Genomic DNA, 17097 nt, shown 5'->3' on the forward strand with positions numbered 1-17097 from the left:
AATATTTAATTTACCTAATTTAAGTAGCCTTTAGAGGTCACGAGTTCTCCGCAAGACGCAGTGTCTTGTGTGGTTCCTATAACAAACACGTAGAGGAGAGCTAATGTTTCCCTGATGGCGATAGTCATCCAACCTGCTGAAGTTCAGATAAGCAAGATGTCGGGCAGCCGCCTGTACAAAGAGATAAATTTTGTCGAATGAAATGTTTGGGAACTATTTGACTACGTTCGCCAGTACGGCTATGATATGAAAGGTAATTGCAGCGCTTTAATGTGTTACAAAGGCTTGTGACTGCTTACAACAAGAGAGCACATTAGCGTCTTCTATCAGGCAGCATTAGAACACTTTTGAACCCTGTATAATTCCTCATTTTATTGCGCATCAATTTTTACCGTGGGCTCTAAATAACGTTGATAACGTAATAACTAATGAACGACCATAGCTAATAGACGATGCGTAGATCTGATCTCACCAATGCTGTATAAAGAGTGTTTCCAGGGCCAGGATGTTCTCTAGTGTTAAGCGGTCACAATTCGTCGTAACGGTCGTAACGCAATTTCTTAAGGCTCGTTAACACAATTCCATCAACTGTGTTCCGTCGTGCAGCACAGCGTTTCCACATTGGCTCGTCGTAAGGATCGCCATAGCAACAGCGTGACGCGAGCAGTCTTAACGCAGTCAAGCGCAAGTGCGTGAACGAGCATTTACACTCCAACGCAAATGAGTGAACCATTCTTTAGAGCATAGTTACAGCAACCAGCTTTGCAAGCAATGAGCACCGCTCAAAGGCAGACCAGATACACCTTGGTAGAAGCATCTTATAAGTTTGAGCGTAGCCACCTGACCACAAAAATGTATGCAAACAGGTGGTGGTAGGAAAGCTATTACCCGTGTTGCCAGAAAGCAGGCTTTGTGTTGACGACGCACAACAATTTATCTTTTTGTATTATCATGCTCCCTGGAATGTGTCTCCAGCAGGTGTGTTTAGCTCTTTTTAAGACGTCCATCAATTGCCATTCGATGATTCCATAGAAATGTCAGGCTGTTGCCTGCCGCGGTTTTGGCGGTCGTACAGCAGCGGAAGTGGAAAGCGATAGACGTCTGTTTTGTTGCAAATCGCTCACCGGCTTGAGAGTCCACTGAAGTTTTAGCAGCTAAAGGTTGGAAAGCCGCAATGACAATGACACTTGCTTTCGTTCATACTTTCTTCCGCAACTTCTACGACCAACCGCCAAGATCGCGACATCTGACGCGACACGAACGACTCCCATTACACACTTGGGGACCACTTTCGATCCAGTATAGGGTATATAGGACGCTGAACACGCCAGTCCAAGGTGCGTTCCTGGAACCTTAATACTATCGCAGATTCTTGACAAAGCATGAAGATGTGAGAACGCGTCCAGCAGTTTACTCGTGACCGCACTGAAAACAAAAGTGTCCCATGACACACACACACACACACAAAAAAAAGGCACGGAGCTGCGAAAGCAAACAAGAAGAATATTTATCACCGGTGTAAACAGAAACCACTCATTTCAAGCACGCCGTCGGGTGATGGTGACGTCGACATGAGCGGACCGCACCTTTCTTCCTGGGTTGTCCTGGTGCTCGCCCTACTCGGTGCAGCCAGTGCACAGATCCTCTTCTACTGCACCGAGGGGGCGTGCAAGGCCGGCTGTAAGCCCGTCGATTGCGACGGCGGACGCCTCATTCAAAATGCCACGACGTGCGGCTGCTGCCCCATCTGCGTCAAGCCCCTAGGCAAGTGTATTAGCGTCGACGTCTAAGCTTCCAAGATTCTATGGTCCAATGAGAACTAGAGAAACGCGCAAAGTGTTGCTTATTGTGTTCACGCCTCTCGCTCCCTGATTGGTTGTTGGCCGTTCTTATCAGCTAATGTCGCTATCTGATAGGTTAACGAACGATAATGAGATGATCGAGACCGTTCGAGCTCCCCCCCCCCCCCCCCCCCCCTCCCCGCCCTTTTTCTGGACTCAATGAAATCTGGAAAATCTAATTTCCTATAAAGCACTTCTGAAAACCAATCGCTGCGGTCATGGAGGGGTAAACGAGTGATGGAGGTTGGAAATTTGTTTAGACCTAAACAGAAGCAAGTCTGTGATATGGCACTGAGGGTGGTGAATCTTTATGCTCAATGTCGCAACGCACACTGCTTCTTTTCTTCAGACGAGACATCTACAGATATCCCCTTCACCGAGCTTTTTTCCATAGACTGCAGCGATTGGTTCTTTCGAGTATTTTGAGCGATCGCGGACGCACCGGATTTCTTCATGTGCAAAAATGCCGCGTACTTTTTTGTGGTTGTTGTTGTTGCTGCAGATTTTTATGATTTGGTTAAGCAAAAGACAGGAACAATAAAGCATTTTTTATATATACATAGAATGTAGATACGTACTCTAGCTACTTATCCACGTGATCACAGTACAGATTTCGGCAGTCAGTATGACGTGGTGCAAGCTTTTGGATTGCCTCTCCAAACAAGGTCGCCGCCTCGGTCAACCCTCCGTTCCCAGATGTTCCGTCCTGCGTTAGCAAGACCGTCACTCGCCATAGAAGTGTAATGTGCGTGAAGGAAACGGCAAAAAGTTTCATAAAGGATGAACATAAGTTCTTGAGAATGTGGGTTAGAAAAGGACGGTCGAGGCGACTTCGGGGTCTTGTCGAACTCGTGATGGAATGACCGTAGGCCTAGGAGGCAAACCACTTTAGAGAGGGCACCCAAGCTCTCGTACTACGTCACAATGACTGTCTATATCTGCGCGGTGATTATCTGAAAAAGTGGTTAGAGTTTGCACATACAGTGCGCTTCAAACTTAACGCCGCCGCAGCATTTGCCGTTTCTGACAGTCCCTGCGGCGGCCGATTCAACTATCTGAAGAATGTTTGAGTTCCAGAATTCTATTCCATTCTATGAAGGCATCCCAAACGTTTTGGTGACAAACTTAACAGTAAGTAGCCGACACAAGCTTGATGTTTGGGAACCCAGTGGACTCGTTAAGTTTGGGTGCATGCACTCTACATTCTTTGTGTATACTAAAAAATATTTCATCACTCGTTTTTGTTTACTCCGTTTATCGGAAGGATTGAAATTTCGAGCGGCAACCTTCTTTGTGGACGGCAAACTAAATCTAGTGCCAAGTCATAATAACTGCCTTAATCTGTGCGGTGATTTTTACGGAAAAGTAGTTATGCGGAAAGCAAGTCGTCTGCTTCTTGCGCAGAATGTTGCGGTGACGTCACAAAGACGCCGAGCTCTGATTGGCTTTAATTAAAAGTATAGTGGGTAGACCTCAATGATAAATGCTTTGAGATTTACCCACGAATTTGTTTTCAGTCAGCTAATCATAGCTTGGCATTCTGACACCATCGAAACCTCTGTGCAGGAAGCAGACGAACTTGCGCTCCACTCAGAGTTTGCATTTGCATTTTGTGTATGACAAAAATAAATTTCGCACTCTTGTTTTCTTGACCCAGTTCATGAGAAGTTTTGAAAAAAAAAAGCAGCCTTCTTAACTCATGTTCCCGCATTGCCACAAAAAGAATGTGTCACGCTTTCACGTTACAGGAGAAGGTGCTCGCTGTGAAAATACGGAGACGGCGTCCCTTCCGAGCCAGGAATGCGGTCCGTCCCTCACTTGCGTCGACAAAGTCTGCGTCCCAAGTGCGTCTTTTTCAGTTTAAGCGTTGCATGATGCAATCCTACCCAGAATACAAGGCCCGCACCTATCCTCCCTGAACGTCATCATTAGAGGAGCCTCGCAGCGCAGTCTATGCGGAGCGCAAGTTCGTATGCTACTTGCACAGGGGTTGCGATGATGTCAGAACTCCAAACTCTTATTGGCTGATTGAAAAAAAGTAGTGGGTAGACCTCGAAATGTCTATCATTGAGGTCTGCCCACTATCCTTTCAATCAAAGCCAATCAGAGCTCGACGTCCCTCTGACGTCACTGCCACTCCTGCGCTAGTAGAAACAGACGGGTACACAAACGAACCGCATGGGCCCGGACTGCAGTCACATAGCCATAATTGGGCTATGTGACTGCAGTCACATAGACCAATTATGTTTACGGCAAAGAAATCAGGGAACGGCCAAATCAACGTCAGCGGTGCCTGGGAGCGCGGTAGACCCTTTGCAAAATGTCCGCACCATCGCCAATCCGCCATTGCTTGATCACGTGCTCCGAGCATGTATGGGACACGAAGGCTGCCTCAGTGTTCGGCGTGAACCCGGCTAAGCTCCTGCTGGAAACGAGTGCTGCGTCAGCGGTCGGCGAGGAATCGGATCTAATCACACGCTTCGTGGCCGCGCAATGGCGACCGCCAATGTTGTTCGATAAACTTTTGACGGCGGTCTATTTGGATATCTTGAACAACTGGTATAGTTTTGTGTTGGTCGACTTTTTTATTTCTTCTGTGGGAAGTATCGCTCGACCTTGAATGATCCTTGTACAAATAATTTGTATCCTACTGTAGTTATTGCCCAGAGTTTTGAATTTAGTGGTTTTTGTCAATTTCTACGAATTCTCACTCGGATTCTTTTTATTTTTGAGCTGAGAACGCTGTTTAGCAATATTTAGGGTTACTTCGACAAAGAGGAAGTTAAAAAGTAGATCGAGGAAAAGTTGCAATAAAGTACTTTAATACAAACAAACAAACAAAATTCGTGAATTAGACGATTTAACAAAAAGCGGTGTTTACAAAAAAGTATAAAAGAATACTTGTAATCTTTTTTTAAGCAAAGTAGCGCAAGCCACTGTCCGATTCAGAGGCTATACCGGGTGTGCAGAGGTAGACAAAACCACAAAATGGCTGAACGTCCGGGTGGAGTGTGTTACTTCCGGTTGGCTATTGTTTTTGCTTGTTTTTGAGGAACCTCAGTGAGTATCGCATACTTTAAAAGTTTCACCGCCGAGGGCTGTCAGCGGTACCTCCCGAAATTTACTTATTACGCGATCGACATGCCTTCTTGATCCCGTGGGTGAAAAGAAAGAGCACTTGTTCCTTAAAGAAATTACAAATTTGCCGTAAGTATCGGGGACGCATCTGCAGGACTATTTATTCGACTTGCCTGGTCCATATACCAAGGAACGACTTATAAACTACAAGGCCGTAAACGCTTTCAACTTCTTCGTGAACGGCAAGGCATCGGCGCTGGACACTATAACTCCCACAGTCGTCACAAGATACGCGCCGAGCTTCCCCGCAGAGGTGGCCGAGCCGTGTCTTCGTTTTAGCAGTCAATCTTCCGAAAGCTTTTATTACGCTTCCTTTAGCGGGACACGAGTCTCTGTAATGCACAATTTTCGAATGTGTTGATTTGCTTGCTTTGGCATATTACGCGTCTCTTTCCCAGAACACTGTGCACATTGTATTTGTACGTGCCGTAATGGCCCATCGTTGTACCGGTTGTACTTACACAGTCGATTGAGGAGCAGCGCCACCGGTGTAGTACGCCAAACCTACTTTCACTACGGTAGCGGTTATTACATACGCCGAAATAACCACGGTATAGTTGTTTTGGAGTACGCAATATCCACATCTGTAGTCTTTTACGCGTATCCCAAATGCACTGCCCTCACGCCGAATTCCAAACCTCTGAACTTTTTCGGTGGGCTTCCAATTTCGCGCACACTAGCGAACAAACTTTCCTCAGTCGACCACCATGATCAAAATGGGTGCCTACACGGCGGCCTTATGGTGGGCTAGAAAGGGGGAGGTGTGATGATCGCGCTTGTGAAAGTGACTCATCCATCTAGCATGCTGAGCTGTGGTGCGTTATAGCGGGGCGGTGAGCCATGGATAAGTGGATCGCAGCGCCACACTGCATTAAAGGGAACAGGAGGTTAAAAAAGAAGTACAGCGAGTTTCCGAAAAACGAGAACCGGTTATTTTTTCGGCCCGGGTAGATAAACTATGCATCGCAGAAAGTTCAAACTCTCTGAGAATGTGACACATGGCGGTTGGGATAGAACGTGAAAGTTTAAGAACATGAGGTTACTTTCTTCAAAAAATAATTGATAAAAACGAAACACATAAGCCTAATATCGTTAAAACAAAACAAAAAAATACACTGTGGGAGCTGTCTATTTCAGTGGAAAAAAACTTAGCAGCAAGAAAGGGGATATTATTTTCCTTCTTGCTGAGAAGTTTATCTCATCGAAATAGATACTACATGCGCCCACAGTGTCATTCTTGTTTTGACGAACGAAATTAAGCTTAGCTGGGGGTCGGCTCGTAAAAAAATTTCGTTTTTCTCAATTATCTCTTGATCCAGATGACGTCCTGTTCTCAATCTTTCGCGTTCTATCGCAGCTGCTAACGTCACATTCTCACAAAGTTTGAGCTTTCTGCGATGCTTACTTTATTCACCCGAGCCGAAAAACCCAGTTCTGGTTTCTTGGGAACTCCCCGTACATCAAGAGGCTTCATAAGTCAACCATAGCTTCACTGTATGCTGTCTTCATTGCGTCGAGCTCAATGTGCTGTGCCAAATTTCGTTATACGGCTAACAAGCAGCGACAACAACACTGTTGCGTCACAGGCTGCAAGACTGGGTGTGTGTCTTGAAGGTCAGAAAGCAAAAATGCGACGTTTTTTTTTTTTTTTTTTTTTTCTGGCTTTTCCAAAAAAAAAAAAAAAAAAACTTGAAACATTTTGAGCATGGGAACGGACTATTCCTGGGTCGGACCGATGCCTTGAAACAAGGTCCGCAGTATGCGTGCTGCCTTGCGAAAAAAGATTCATTACGCGGCACTTCACGATTGCGATCAACAGTAAAGAAATTTTCCTCTATAGCATTCACAGTGCGACGGAGTGCCGTTGTGGCACTGCAGAGGGCAAATCGATGCTAACGCCGCGTGCTGAACAGCCTTGCCATTCTCTCCCGCCGGACGAAGCGAGCGATTCGCACACCTCTTCCTTGAGCCCACCATAGCGGCATGCGAATGCAGGTTGGTTTCTTCAGCTGTGTAGCAATTACAGTCGGCAGTTTGGTGGTTCAAACAGTTGAAAGGATAGAGACAGCCAATGACATCCTTGCGATCGAGCGGCCCTGGTTTGGGCGACAGGTTTACGTATCGTTTTATGAAAACACGTTTGACAGGCACCCGCGTCGTCAACACTTTACGTTTCGTGGAAACTTGCTTTGTGAACTGCACGCTCCCGCAACGTGTAGGGGGCTTCACTTCGCTTGTTGTTGTAGTCGTGCCTGTGGCTGGGGGTTCTCGCACCCTTGGGTTTCATCTTTGAGGCGCCCGTGAGTCGCGGCGCTCGTCCTGGGGCCAGAACCGCGAATGGTCTAACTTTGGTTTAAAAGAGGCCGCGATCTGCGCGGTCATCCCTCACTTCGTCACGAGCGGGAAGTTTCATTTCATCTCATAATTACACAAGGAGCAGACTAGGCGATGGTCAGTACGTTACTTGTCTCAGTTGACGATCGCTCTTTACGGAGTAATGGGTAAGGATTTCGGCGTGACGGTGGTGAAAGTAGGGTACCTGGAAAAAACTGCCGTAGTTGCTTTCGCATACGCCGAAACTACTACGGTACTTAGGCGTACGCAATGATGGCTACCGTAATGTTTCTGGCGGAGTAGTTAAATGAGCGTCCCACACCGGCGCCGCATTCTCGCTTTTGTCACGTTGCGCCATCTGTCGCCAGCACATCCAGGTAGGCTCGCGCCGTCTGCTAATGACGTCGCCCGGCGATCACCCAAGCTTGTCAACGTCGGTGGCGTTCCTCGTCTCAAGATAATGGAAGTAACTTCACTTGTTACATTTTGTTCGTGCCGGTACGCATTGGAAACTTAAAAGCACTGTAAAGGGGCATTTCTAGAGCATAGCTCTCATGCAATTCCTCGCTAGGGAAATAAGACTTGTCGCACACCCACCCAAACACAAGGTACTGTCGCGGCCGACGTGAGTCCCCAGGATGGACCAGGCTCGGGTGGGGTCCAGATCCGGACGGAGCTCCGGGCAGGAATCTCAGCAGGCGACGATGGTTAAAACTCTCCTTTATTTACATGTCAGGGGAGCAATGAGCTCTGGCTATACAGCAGCTAGCCGCAGCTATGAGCCTTGATCTTGGTGAGCTCTGCGAGTTAGGTGAGCTCAGTTCTTTTAAAGTATTTCGGTTGCCATGCGGTCGGGCGGAAACCAATCGCGGAGGTGCACCAGTTTTGTCACCCACGCCTTCTCGGAAAGACCCTCTGTCCAAGTTACGTCACACGTCCGCGCACACCATACCGAAGAGGTCGTCTCACTCGATGGCGCCATGCATCAACGCACCAGCCTCTTTTGAAGGCGTCGTCCTTGCAGGTGTCTTGGGGCAGGCAGGGCGAGAGCTTGACGTAATGTTCGGGTCCGAGGTCTGCTGGGTTGACCTTGCCCGGGTATTTCACTTGGGTTTCAAGAAGAGCAGACATTCGGCCGGCTCAACGCCTCGAAGACACGTTATTTCGGCGGTGAATTACGTGACGACGGGCCTCGCCCGTGAGCGAAACATGAGACGACAAACCAAGGCCGCTGACGTCCATCGGCGGGCCGATGTGCCGATTACAACAGCCATCCGCGCTGCCGTTGCCGATTGCAACAGTACACAAAGGAGAACCGGAAGTATTTCTCTCCCCTGTCATGGCGGCCGGATGTGGCGCAACCACCCTGCATAGACATTACCATCCATCCGTTCATTTATCCAGCGGCCTCACTGGCTGTGTTCCAAATCTTACTCAAATGGATCCGATTTACTCCGGCGGGTCGTGTCACGTGGCACAGATTGAAAAACGCTGGACAAGGGTAAGTTTTGAAACGCGAAGGTAGAAAACCCTTACCCTAGAGTAAGATCGAGTAAATTTTGGAACACGGCCACTGACACTCGGTGTGTGCACATTTCAGATACAGACAAGCCCTGCGTAAAGAAGGTACAGGAGAGGCTCAAGGACGGCGCCACTTCCGAAATGGTATACGGGAGCCCCGCACCGGACTGCGACATCTACGGCGACTTCAAACCGAAGCGGTGCAAAAAAGGACTCATGTGAGTGCCATATGCATCGTGGCCACAATGTTCTTACTACGCTGTAAAAGCAGGCCGAAACACAAACGGCGCTTGCACATATAAAACTGAAACTTTCACCGAATGCCCATTTAGGTGGTGGATTTTACCTTCTGGAATTGTAAGACCTAAGTCAATTCAATTCAACGTTTATTTGATGAGTTGAGCAGTTTGGTTCCGTATCCTGGGACCGGCCACATCAAATCAAGTATTGTACAGTATGAGTGATGTATAACATCCAATTATAAAATCAGAACACCATGAATAATACTCTTAGTTACCGTACACGCACAAAAAATTTACACGGATGAGAGAAGCGATTACGCAGTAAATACATTTGTAGATATGTACAATAGATTACAGTAGCATAGTAATAAAATTACCATAAACAAACGCAGTTATCTTTTAAGGGCGCGTCTTGCGTATTTTGACCTTCGAATAATACCTAATATCTGTCAACTATATTTGTGTCAGTAAAAATTCACGTAGAAAAGTTGATGCCCTCTTCTGGCTTTTTAAGTCCGGCCAGGGACCTAAACATTTTGGCCAAAGAAAAAGAGCGATTGTCGAGTATGCTTAGTCCCACTCGTAATCGACTTCGCCACTGGTCGTATCTTGGACATTCCAGGTAAATGGTATAAATATCGATTTCGTGGCAGATAGCTCCATTCCTCGTTCTGTTAAAAAATTGTTTGTCGTGTCAAAGGCTATGGGTAGCTGGTTCTTTAAAATATCTGGGGACAAGCCAGAGATCCAGATACAAATATCGTCAGCATAAATAGATATTTGTAAAGGTGGCTGGAGTTTCGGAGGTAACTGTGCTATTACGACGTTGAAAAGAGTAGGGCTCAGCACGCTACCTTGGGGTACTCCATGGTGTAGTTCATGATGCTTGCTGTCTCCATCATTTGTACACACCACGATGTTCTTGCATCGAAGAAACTTTTATATCTAGCGAAACATGCGTCCATGTACACCATGAAGCACAAGTCCTTTAAGAACATGAGCGTGACTCACCGTATCAAATGCTCGGCGAATATCTAGGAACACCCCTACTGTAATGTTTCCGCTATCTCGTTCATACTCTACACAGGTGGTGGGGTCTAAGTTCCATCCATTGTGCATCTACGTGGACGAAATCCTGTAATTTCTTCGGGAAACGCTTTACAATAGTTTCCAACCACCACTGTAAGCGGTTATGTAAGATCCTCTCGAGCAGCTTTCCGACGCTACTGGTTAAACTTACAGCGCGGAAGGAATCCAGGCTCAGTGGTGATTTCCCAGGTTTTAAAAGACGTAGGTCCGTCACTGCAAGAAATCAAACCGACGGACTCGCCACAGTCAACGGCGGACGTGCTTCGCAGACGACCGAGTTAGCGATGATTGTAACCTGTGGCGCCATCTCCCGATAGGCGAAGCGAGCAGACGACGCACTCTGTTTTCTGCTGGTTAGTGACATTCCTGCATAAGCTGGTAAGTTAACGCCTAGGAACTTATCACAAAGCAAGAAACGTGATCATAATAGGCTACGACCTGTGTTTCTTAAGCTGACACTGACTATGATCTGAGAAAATCTTAAGCGACTCCTCTCCCGCCAGGCACTTGGAAGAGCCAATTGCTCCCATATACGCCGAGATCTCGGCGAATGATGAGCAGTCTTGTACACATTACTCAAAGAAAGTAATCGTTTACAATTAATCTCGATTAAAAGCATTCAATTAGATTGCCTAATTACTATAGACGAGAAGTAATTGGCCGTTACTTGAAAAAGTAACCGTTACTGCTCCGATTACGTTGCTCCAAAAAGTAATCGATTGAAATTACTCTTGGTACAAATATTAACTTAGATTACTTTAGTACTTTACAAGAAATGTCATTGGCAGTTACTTGAAAAAGTTACTATTACTGCTGTGACTACGTCACTAAAAAAGTAATCGATTACAATTACTCTTGGTTACCTAATTAATTAGTAATTATTTACTAATTAGATTAATTAGTAATTAATCTAATTAGGTACCTAAGTACCTAATTAGATTACTCCATTCCTTGAGAAAAAAGTAACTGGCCCTTACTTGAAAAAGTAACCGTAACTGCTCCGATCATCTTCAGGTTTTCAAAGCGACAGAATGTACTCGGGTTTTGAAAAAAAAGTCTATCGTACTGTACAATATGTTGGATTAAAATCATCGAATTATAACCTACTTATTATTCTAATTTTACACACTTTGGTAAACCCTGCTCGTTTCGGAGACTTCGAGGATTTCTTAGAAGAGACATGTAGAAACAAAGGGCTTTAGTGAAAGGGGGGGAGGGGGGGGAGGGATAGTAACGGTTAGAGGTAACTTTAGTACTGCCGAAAGTAAATAAACTACTGTCGTAATTACTTTTCTATAGATGTATTCAAATAATTACGAATGAACTCCATAAAGTAATCGATTGCAGTACTTTGATTACCTGTGATGAGTACCGTACAAGTCTGATGAGGCTAGCACTACGTCTATACCTAAAAGAGACACTTAAAACTGCTTACATGTAGGAATGCGAAAGCATTCCTACGCGCAGCGTATTCTTGCAAGCAGCGCGTCACGTCTTCCATTTTTACGCGGCGCTCCGGCGGTGACATCACGCTACCCCACTTCACAGGCACGGCGAAACCCGCCGGATCCACGACTGCTTCCGTGACGAAGCATCTGTGTTACTGTGGTTTTCTTTGTGTTTTATTTCTGAGGCGCATCCGCTTTGGACCTCGAGCGCCCCCGCCGCCTCCCGTGACAAAGCATTTGCGTTGCTGTCGTTTCGCTCATCCAAAAGGAGTTTAGGAGCCGTTCTTCGCTGCTACAGACAACGTGTACAGACAACACCGGCTTCGCTCCAAGGACAGTTAATGCTTTCACATTAATAGTCGTCTGCGCTGTTACAATAAGCAAGGTGAAACGTGCCACAGCGCATTGTTTTTTTCTGCGTCTCTCTCCATATACATTTTTTTCAGCCTCGTCGTTCGGCGAGCTCTTAGAGTGTGTAGCTAATTTTGGGGGATATTATTTCTTATACAATGTCCAACACTCTTAGGAGTGCCACCACGCATACTGCCCTCCAGTACTCTTGGAGCGACAATCGTCGATTTTATTTAATGAGTACAGCTCGCCATTTTTTAAAAGGGGTAGTGCAACGATTCTAATCTTGAACGAAATTGCAGTTTGTATTTTTTGTAGATCGTCTATCTAGCCACATGTGACAAAAAATGCGAAACCTTGCCCCCAAAATTGCTATTGCGCTGAGTAATCGCAAAGGGAAAAAAAAAGAATTGTTTGTCGATCTGCAGCCGCGTGGGGCGATTACGGGAACTGCGGTGGCAAGTCTCTGGAGGACTCGCGGAAGTCAACGAAACTTGTCCCCCTCCTCTGCTACACTCGCCTTGAGCCACGTGGCGAGAACCGCCTTTTGTGTCGATCGCTCGCCGTGACCTTCGGCGATGCTAGCCCTTGAAATGTCCACAATTTCGGAGGAAACGGCTGGGGTCTCTGAAGGGAGAACCAAACGGCCAACCAGGTGGTCCACCAGAGACGTCACTCGAAAGAGGGCGTGAGAGTTCAGAAGCACTTTGACATTCCATGCGTTTATATATTTATATACAGCGTGTTTCAAAGAACTCAAGCCAAATCGCTCCTGCCAAAAATAATCATCGCAACAAAAAAAGGCTTGTGTCGTTTTGGTTCCGGGCCAGGGGCCCATTTAGAAAAACTATTAAAGTCCGCGATAATTCAGTTGTTAATTATTTTCGCGTAATTAATTTTTTTAATATTGTGTTTAAGGCCATGGTTTCAGTTAGAAAATTGCTCAGCATCGTAGAAAAACAGTAAATCAACAAATTGCAGAACGATAGAAGGCACGCGCATCATTTTACGGCTTTCTGAAAAACCGCACAAATTCGCCGGGTTTTTAAGTTTCGGTTTACTACCGGATCGCATATCGGCCCGGGCGGCACCGCGCCCCGCATCGCATCGCCACCATGCACCCAGGATGCCTGATCTGTAAACAGATGCAGCACACAAACACGGCCAGCAGCCCGCACTCGCAGATCTCGATCAAAATTAAAGGGCACTTAACATGTGCCTCGACGAATGTTGTGTACTCTTTAGAGTGTACGGTATGCAAAATGCAATACATAGGGCAGACTAGAACGGCATTTAGACTGCGCTTTAATAATCACAAATCTCAAGCCATAAATCTTCCGACACTGCCTCAATCCAAACATCTCGCTCTCCCAAAACACTCGTTTGATAAATTGTCGGCGACGATCCTAGAATCCGGTTTTAAATCAAATCGCGCACGTGAACAGCGTGAATCCTATCTAATTTACCGTTTCAACGCTATTAAACAAGTAATAAGTGAAAGCCCGGTACTCTGGCATCGATTGAAATGATAACAGACGAATAGCAACAGCGAACAGGGGACATCTTTTCAGGTCCCAGACCTTATTGTTAGCAGTGGTGCTGTGTTTGTGGCCGGAACTGGACCATCAGTTTTCTCTTTTATTTCCAGGTTTTAATATTCATTTTCTTACTTTATTTTTTCTAGGTTTAACGTTGTTCCCTTCCAGGTCTAACTCATGCATGCCCCACAAAAGAACACAAACGACCGTGCCGTCTTTTTTTCTTTTTTCTTGAGACAGCATTTTAGTTTGCGCGTGTATCTTTCGTCTATTGTACGCTATCGTCCAGGTCACCCCTGGCCGCCCGGACACAAAGTCACCTTGCGCCTCCTCCCAAGAAGCTACAACTGTCATCCCAGCGTCCTTGGAACTTGGCTCCGACCTTCAACCTTTTTCACCCGGATACTTACTGCCTTACGCTTCCCTCTCACGAAAGCTCCAATCGTCACCCCGCCGAAATTTGGACCCGACCGTAGCATTGTATAAATACCACCCGCGTTCATCTGTAAAAGTTAGGGGAGGAAGGGGCCGAGTGGGCTAACGCGACTCAGCTCGGAGCGTGGAGCGAAAGCTTGCGCTGGGAACCTCCTGGGTTCGATTCCCCACTACTCCCGCCCGCTTCGATCTGGATGAGTTTTGTACCGGCACGCGCTCGTGTATCACTACTGCGTGATGCACGTTAAAAATTTCAGGTTAGTGGTTGTACTGCACTGGCTAAATTTCTCATCTACGGCTACCCGTCGTGGCGTATCTCCATCAAGGCTGTGTAAACACACAGCGCAAACCATTTTTTTTCCATAAAAGTTCTTCCTGACGAAGGCCGGACTCCGGCCGAAACGTCGAAGAATAAATCGTCCGTTGTTGCTGTTTTCACCAAGGGTTTTCTTCATTTTCAGTTACATATATATATATATATATATGGTGGTTCAAATCACCAGGCTTGATTTAAAATGGACCGTAAAAATCGACGACTGCTCGTAGCCATCTAAAGTTTTCGTCAAAGATGTTTTTCACAGATTGGTTTTTTCTTGTAAAATTACAAAGCGTAGTTCTTTCCTAGTAAAAAATGTGGCCAAGAAACTTGCCAGGGTCTACGGCGGGCGGCGACCTTGACGACCAAGTCCAGTAGCGGGGTGTGTTTGGCGTTCGTATTGATAGATGGCCTCGGGAGCAGCGTCTCAAGGTGCAGCCGACCAGCGAAAGATAGCAGACGACACGCAGACGAAACCCGTTGGCAACAAAAGCGCCGCCGTTATGCAGACGCGTTTTTTACTTTAAGTATTGCTTTTATTGTTCGCATTTATTTTTTAACCGAAGGTGCCTTTCAATGAGACTATATTCATTTTAATAAGCCATGGTGATCGTGAGTCGTCGCGATAAGGATGTAGCGCCATCTATCAATACAAACGCCAAACACACCCCGCTATTGGACCCCTGTCGTCTGCGTTGCTGGCCGCCATAGACACTGGCAAGTTTCTTGGCCTTATTTTTTTACAAAAAACAGAGCTACGCTTTGTATTTTTGCAAGGAAACACCGACCTGTGAACTACAGCTGTGACGAAAAGTTTAGATTGCTACGTGCAGGCGTCGATTTTTACGGTCCATTTTAGATCGAGCCTGGTGACTTGAACCACCATATATAGATGTGTGTGTGTGTGTGTTGTAACGGGTGAAAGTAAAGAAGACAAACGGAGACAATAGGAGGAGGACGAAGTACGAACAGTAGGAAAAGGACAACGGCTGGAACGCTCGTAACATTTTGGTGGCAGCAGTGGGATTTTCAGCATGAACGCCCGCTCCCAGCCTCCAAATCCGGAACCCAATTGGGAGCAACTCACCGAACAGCTTTAAAATCGGTTGGTGGAGAAGAGCTCGACTGACGCTGCACATATACTTGCACAGTTCGACGATCGCCTCGCCCCTCGCATTGCAAACGTGGAGCAGACTTTGCATCAACAAGTCACCGATGTACATCAACACCTCTCATCTGTACAAACTCGACTGGAGCACCTGGAACAGGCCCTACAAGCTGGGACGCCTCCAGAAGGTTCGGGCAACCCTTTTCCCAGCCAGGAAGCAGCAGCGGTTCGCCATAGCAGGAACGATGAGCCCGAGAGACAGGCAGAGTTAGCTCCATCGGATTCCGGCGCTAGGCGGCTCAAACCCCCGACGTTCGATGGTCTTGGCTCCTGGAGGGCGTTCATCGTGCAATTCGAAACGGTGGCTGTACACAATGGCTGGGTTTCCCCTGGCAAGGCTGCTGCCTGAGTCGCCCATCTACGTAGAAAAGCAGCAGAGTACCTCGAGTGTATTCCGGATTCAAGTCCAACTACATATGAACATCTGTTACAAGCTCTGGACTCTCGATTTAATGATGTGCATCTACAACAGCTCCACCTAACGGCGCTCAAAACCTATCGCTAGGGAACAGAGCCGCTACAAAAGCTAGCCGACGCCGTCGAGAGATTGGCGAGGAAGACTTTGGTAAGGTGCTCTGAAGACACACTCCACCTGATGAACACTTTTGCTTTCATCTATGCCATGAAGGATCCCGGAGTTCAACGATATGTGCGGCTCGCGCGACCCTCCACGCTCCGCTCTGCCCTGGGTCACGCGTTGGAAACGCACGCGGTGATAAGAGCAACAGCGTCTACGGTGAGCCCAGCAAACCATATTGCTAGTAGTGGTGGCACGCAAGACGGCCCCCGCCGGCCTGACTGGCGTCAATGCTTTAACTGTGGATGACGAGGCCACCTTGCTCGATCTTGCCGGAATCCGTGCCCTCCACGTCAGGAACACCCTCCGCGCGTGCCCGACAGGGCGGGGTCCCGTGTGGTCCACGAAGTTCCCTTGGCTACAACATCGATGTGCCCATCGCTGACCCCACACGTCGCTGTCTTCCTGCCGGGAATCGGACAATGTACCGATGCTATTATAGACACCGGAGCTGGAATGTCCGTCATCGATGCTAAGTTGCTACGATCGGCCGACCGTATCGCATCAACAACAGGCTGTAAAGAACTAAGACTTCTCTTGCCAAACGGAAGCCACATTCTTCACATCGGACGTATCGAACTGACCGTGGAAACACTTGGGGAGAGTGTGACACTTTCATTCTTCGTTGTGAAGAATTTAAACCCTCCAGTTATTTTCGGATGTGACTGGTGTGCGGCAGTCAATCTGCTCGTCTCCTTTGAACACGGTCATGCACAGTTATCAACACAACGAGAATGCAAGTCCTGTTGTACAGCTGCCGACGCATCAACGTTGGAACTTTGTGAAGAACTGAGGCCAAACATTAAGGAAACATCTGTGCACAAAGGTTTTTTCTGCTGCGCACTGTTTTTCCTTATCAGCTTCGTACAAACAAGTTTGAACACCATGCGCCTACTTGCTGAAAGGTTCAAGATTGTTTTACGCTCGTGTGCGAACCGTTTATGGGCTCAGTTGTTGCCACGAAAGACATTACGGTTCCAAAGTCTTCGGCGGTCTGGATCCGAGCAACACTTCAGGGAGATAAGCGATCTGGAGACTTTATAAACGAAAATGTCCTGCACTCGCGCCCTGGGGCGGAATTCGTCACGCCCCGCTGTCT

At 47.0% G+C, this 17097-nt stretch overlaps 1 protein-coding gene across 2 annotated transcripts in view; it reads left to right on the top strand.

Moving 5' to 3' along the window:
* Positions 1–17097, top strand: part of LOC8025460 — a 33537-nt gene that overhangs the window by 1204 nt on the left and 15236 nt on the right. The window contains exons 2-4 of one of the 2 annotated variants that reach the window (XM_029983833.4): positions 1544–1764; positions 3590–3685; positions 8914–9052. In XM_029983833.4, coding sequence (XP_029839693.3) covers positions 1572–1764; positions 3590–3685; positions 8914–9052 — 428 coding nt within the window. In that variant the 5' untranslated portion in view covers positions 1544–1571. Of the gene's footprint in view, positions 1–1526; positions 1765–3589; positions 3686–8913; positions 9053–17097 lie in introns of both variants that reach the window. The other variant, XM_029983834.4, reaches the window with a different exon arrangement.

The sequence above is a fragment of the Ixodes scapularis genome, unplaced genomic scaffold (assembly GCF_016920785.2).
Source record: "Ixodes scapularis isolate PalLabHiFi unplaced genomic scaffold, ASM1692078v2 PGA_scaffold5__190_contigs__length_132052651, whole genome shotgun sequence".
Classification (NCBI taxonomy): domain Eukaryota; kingdom Metazoa; phylum Arthropoda; class Arachnida; order Ixodida; family Ixodidae; genus Ixodes; species Ixodes scapularis.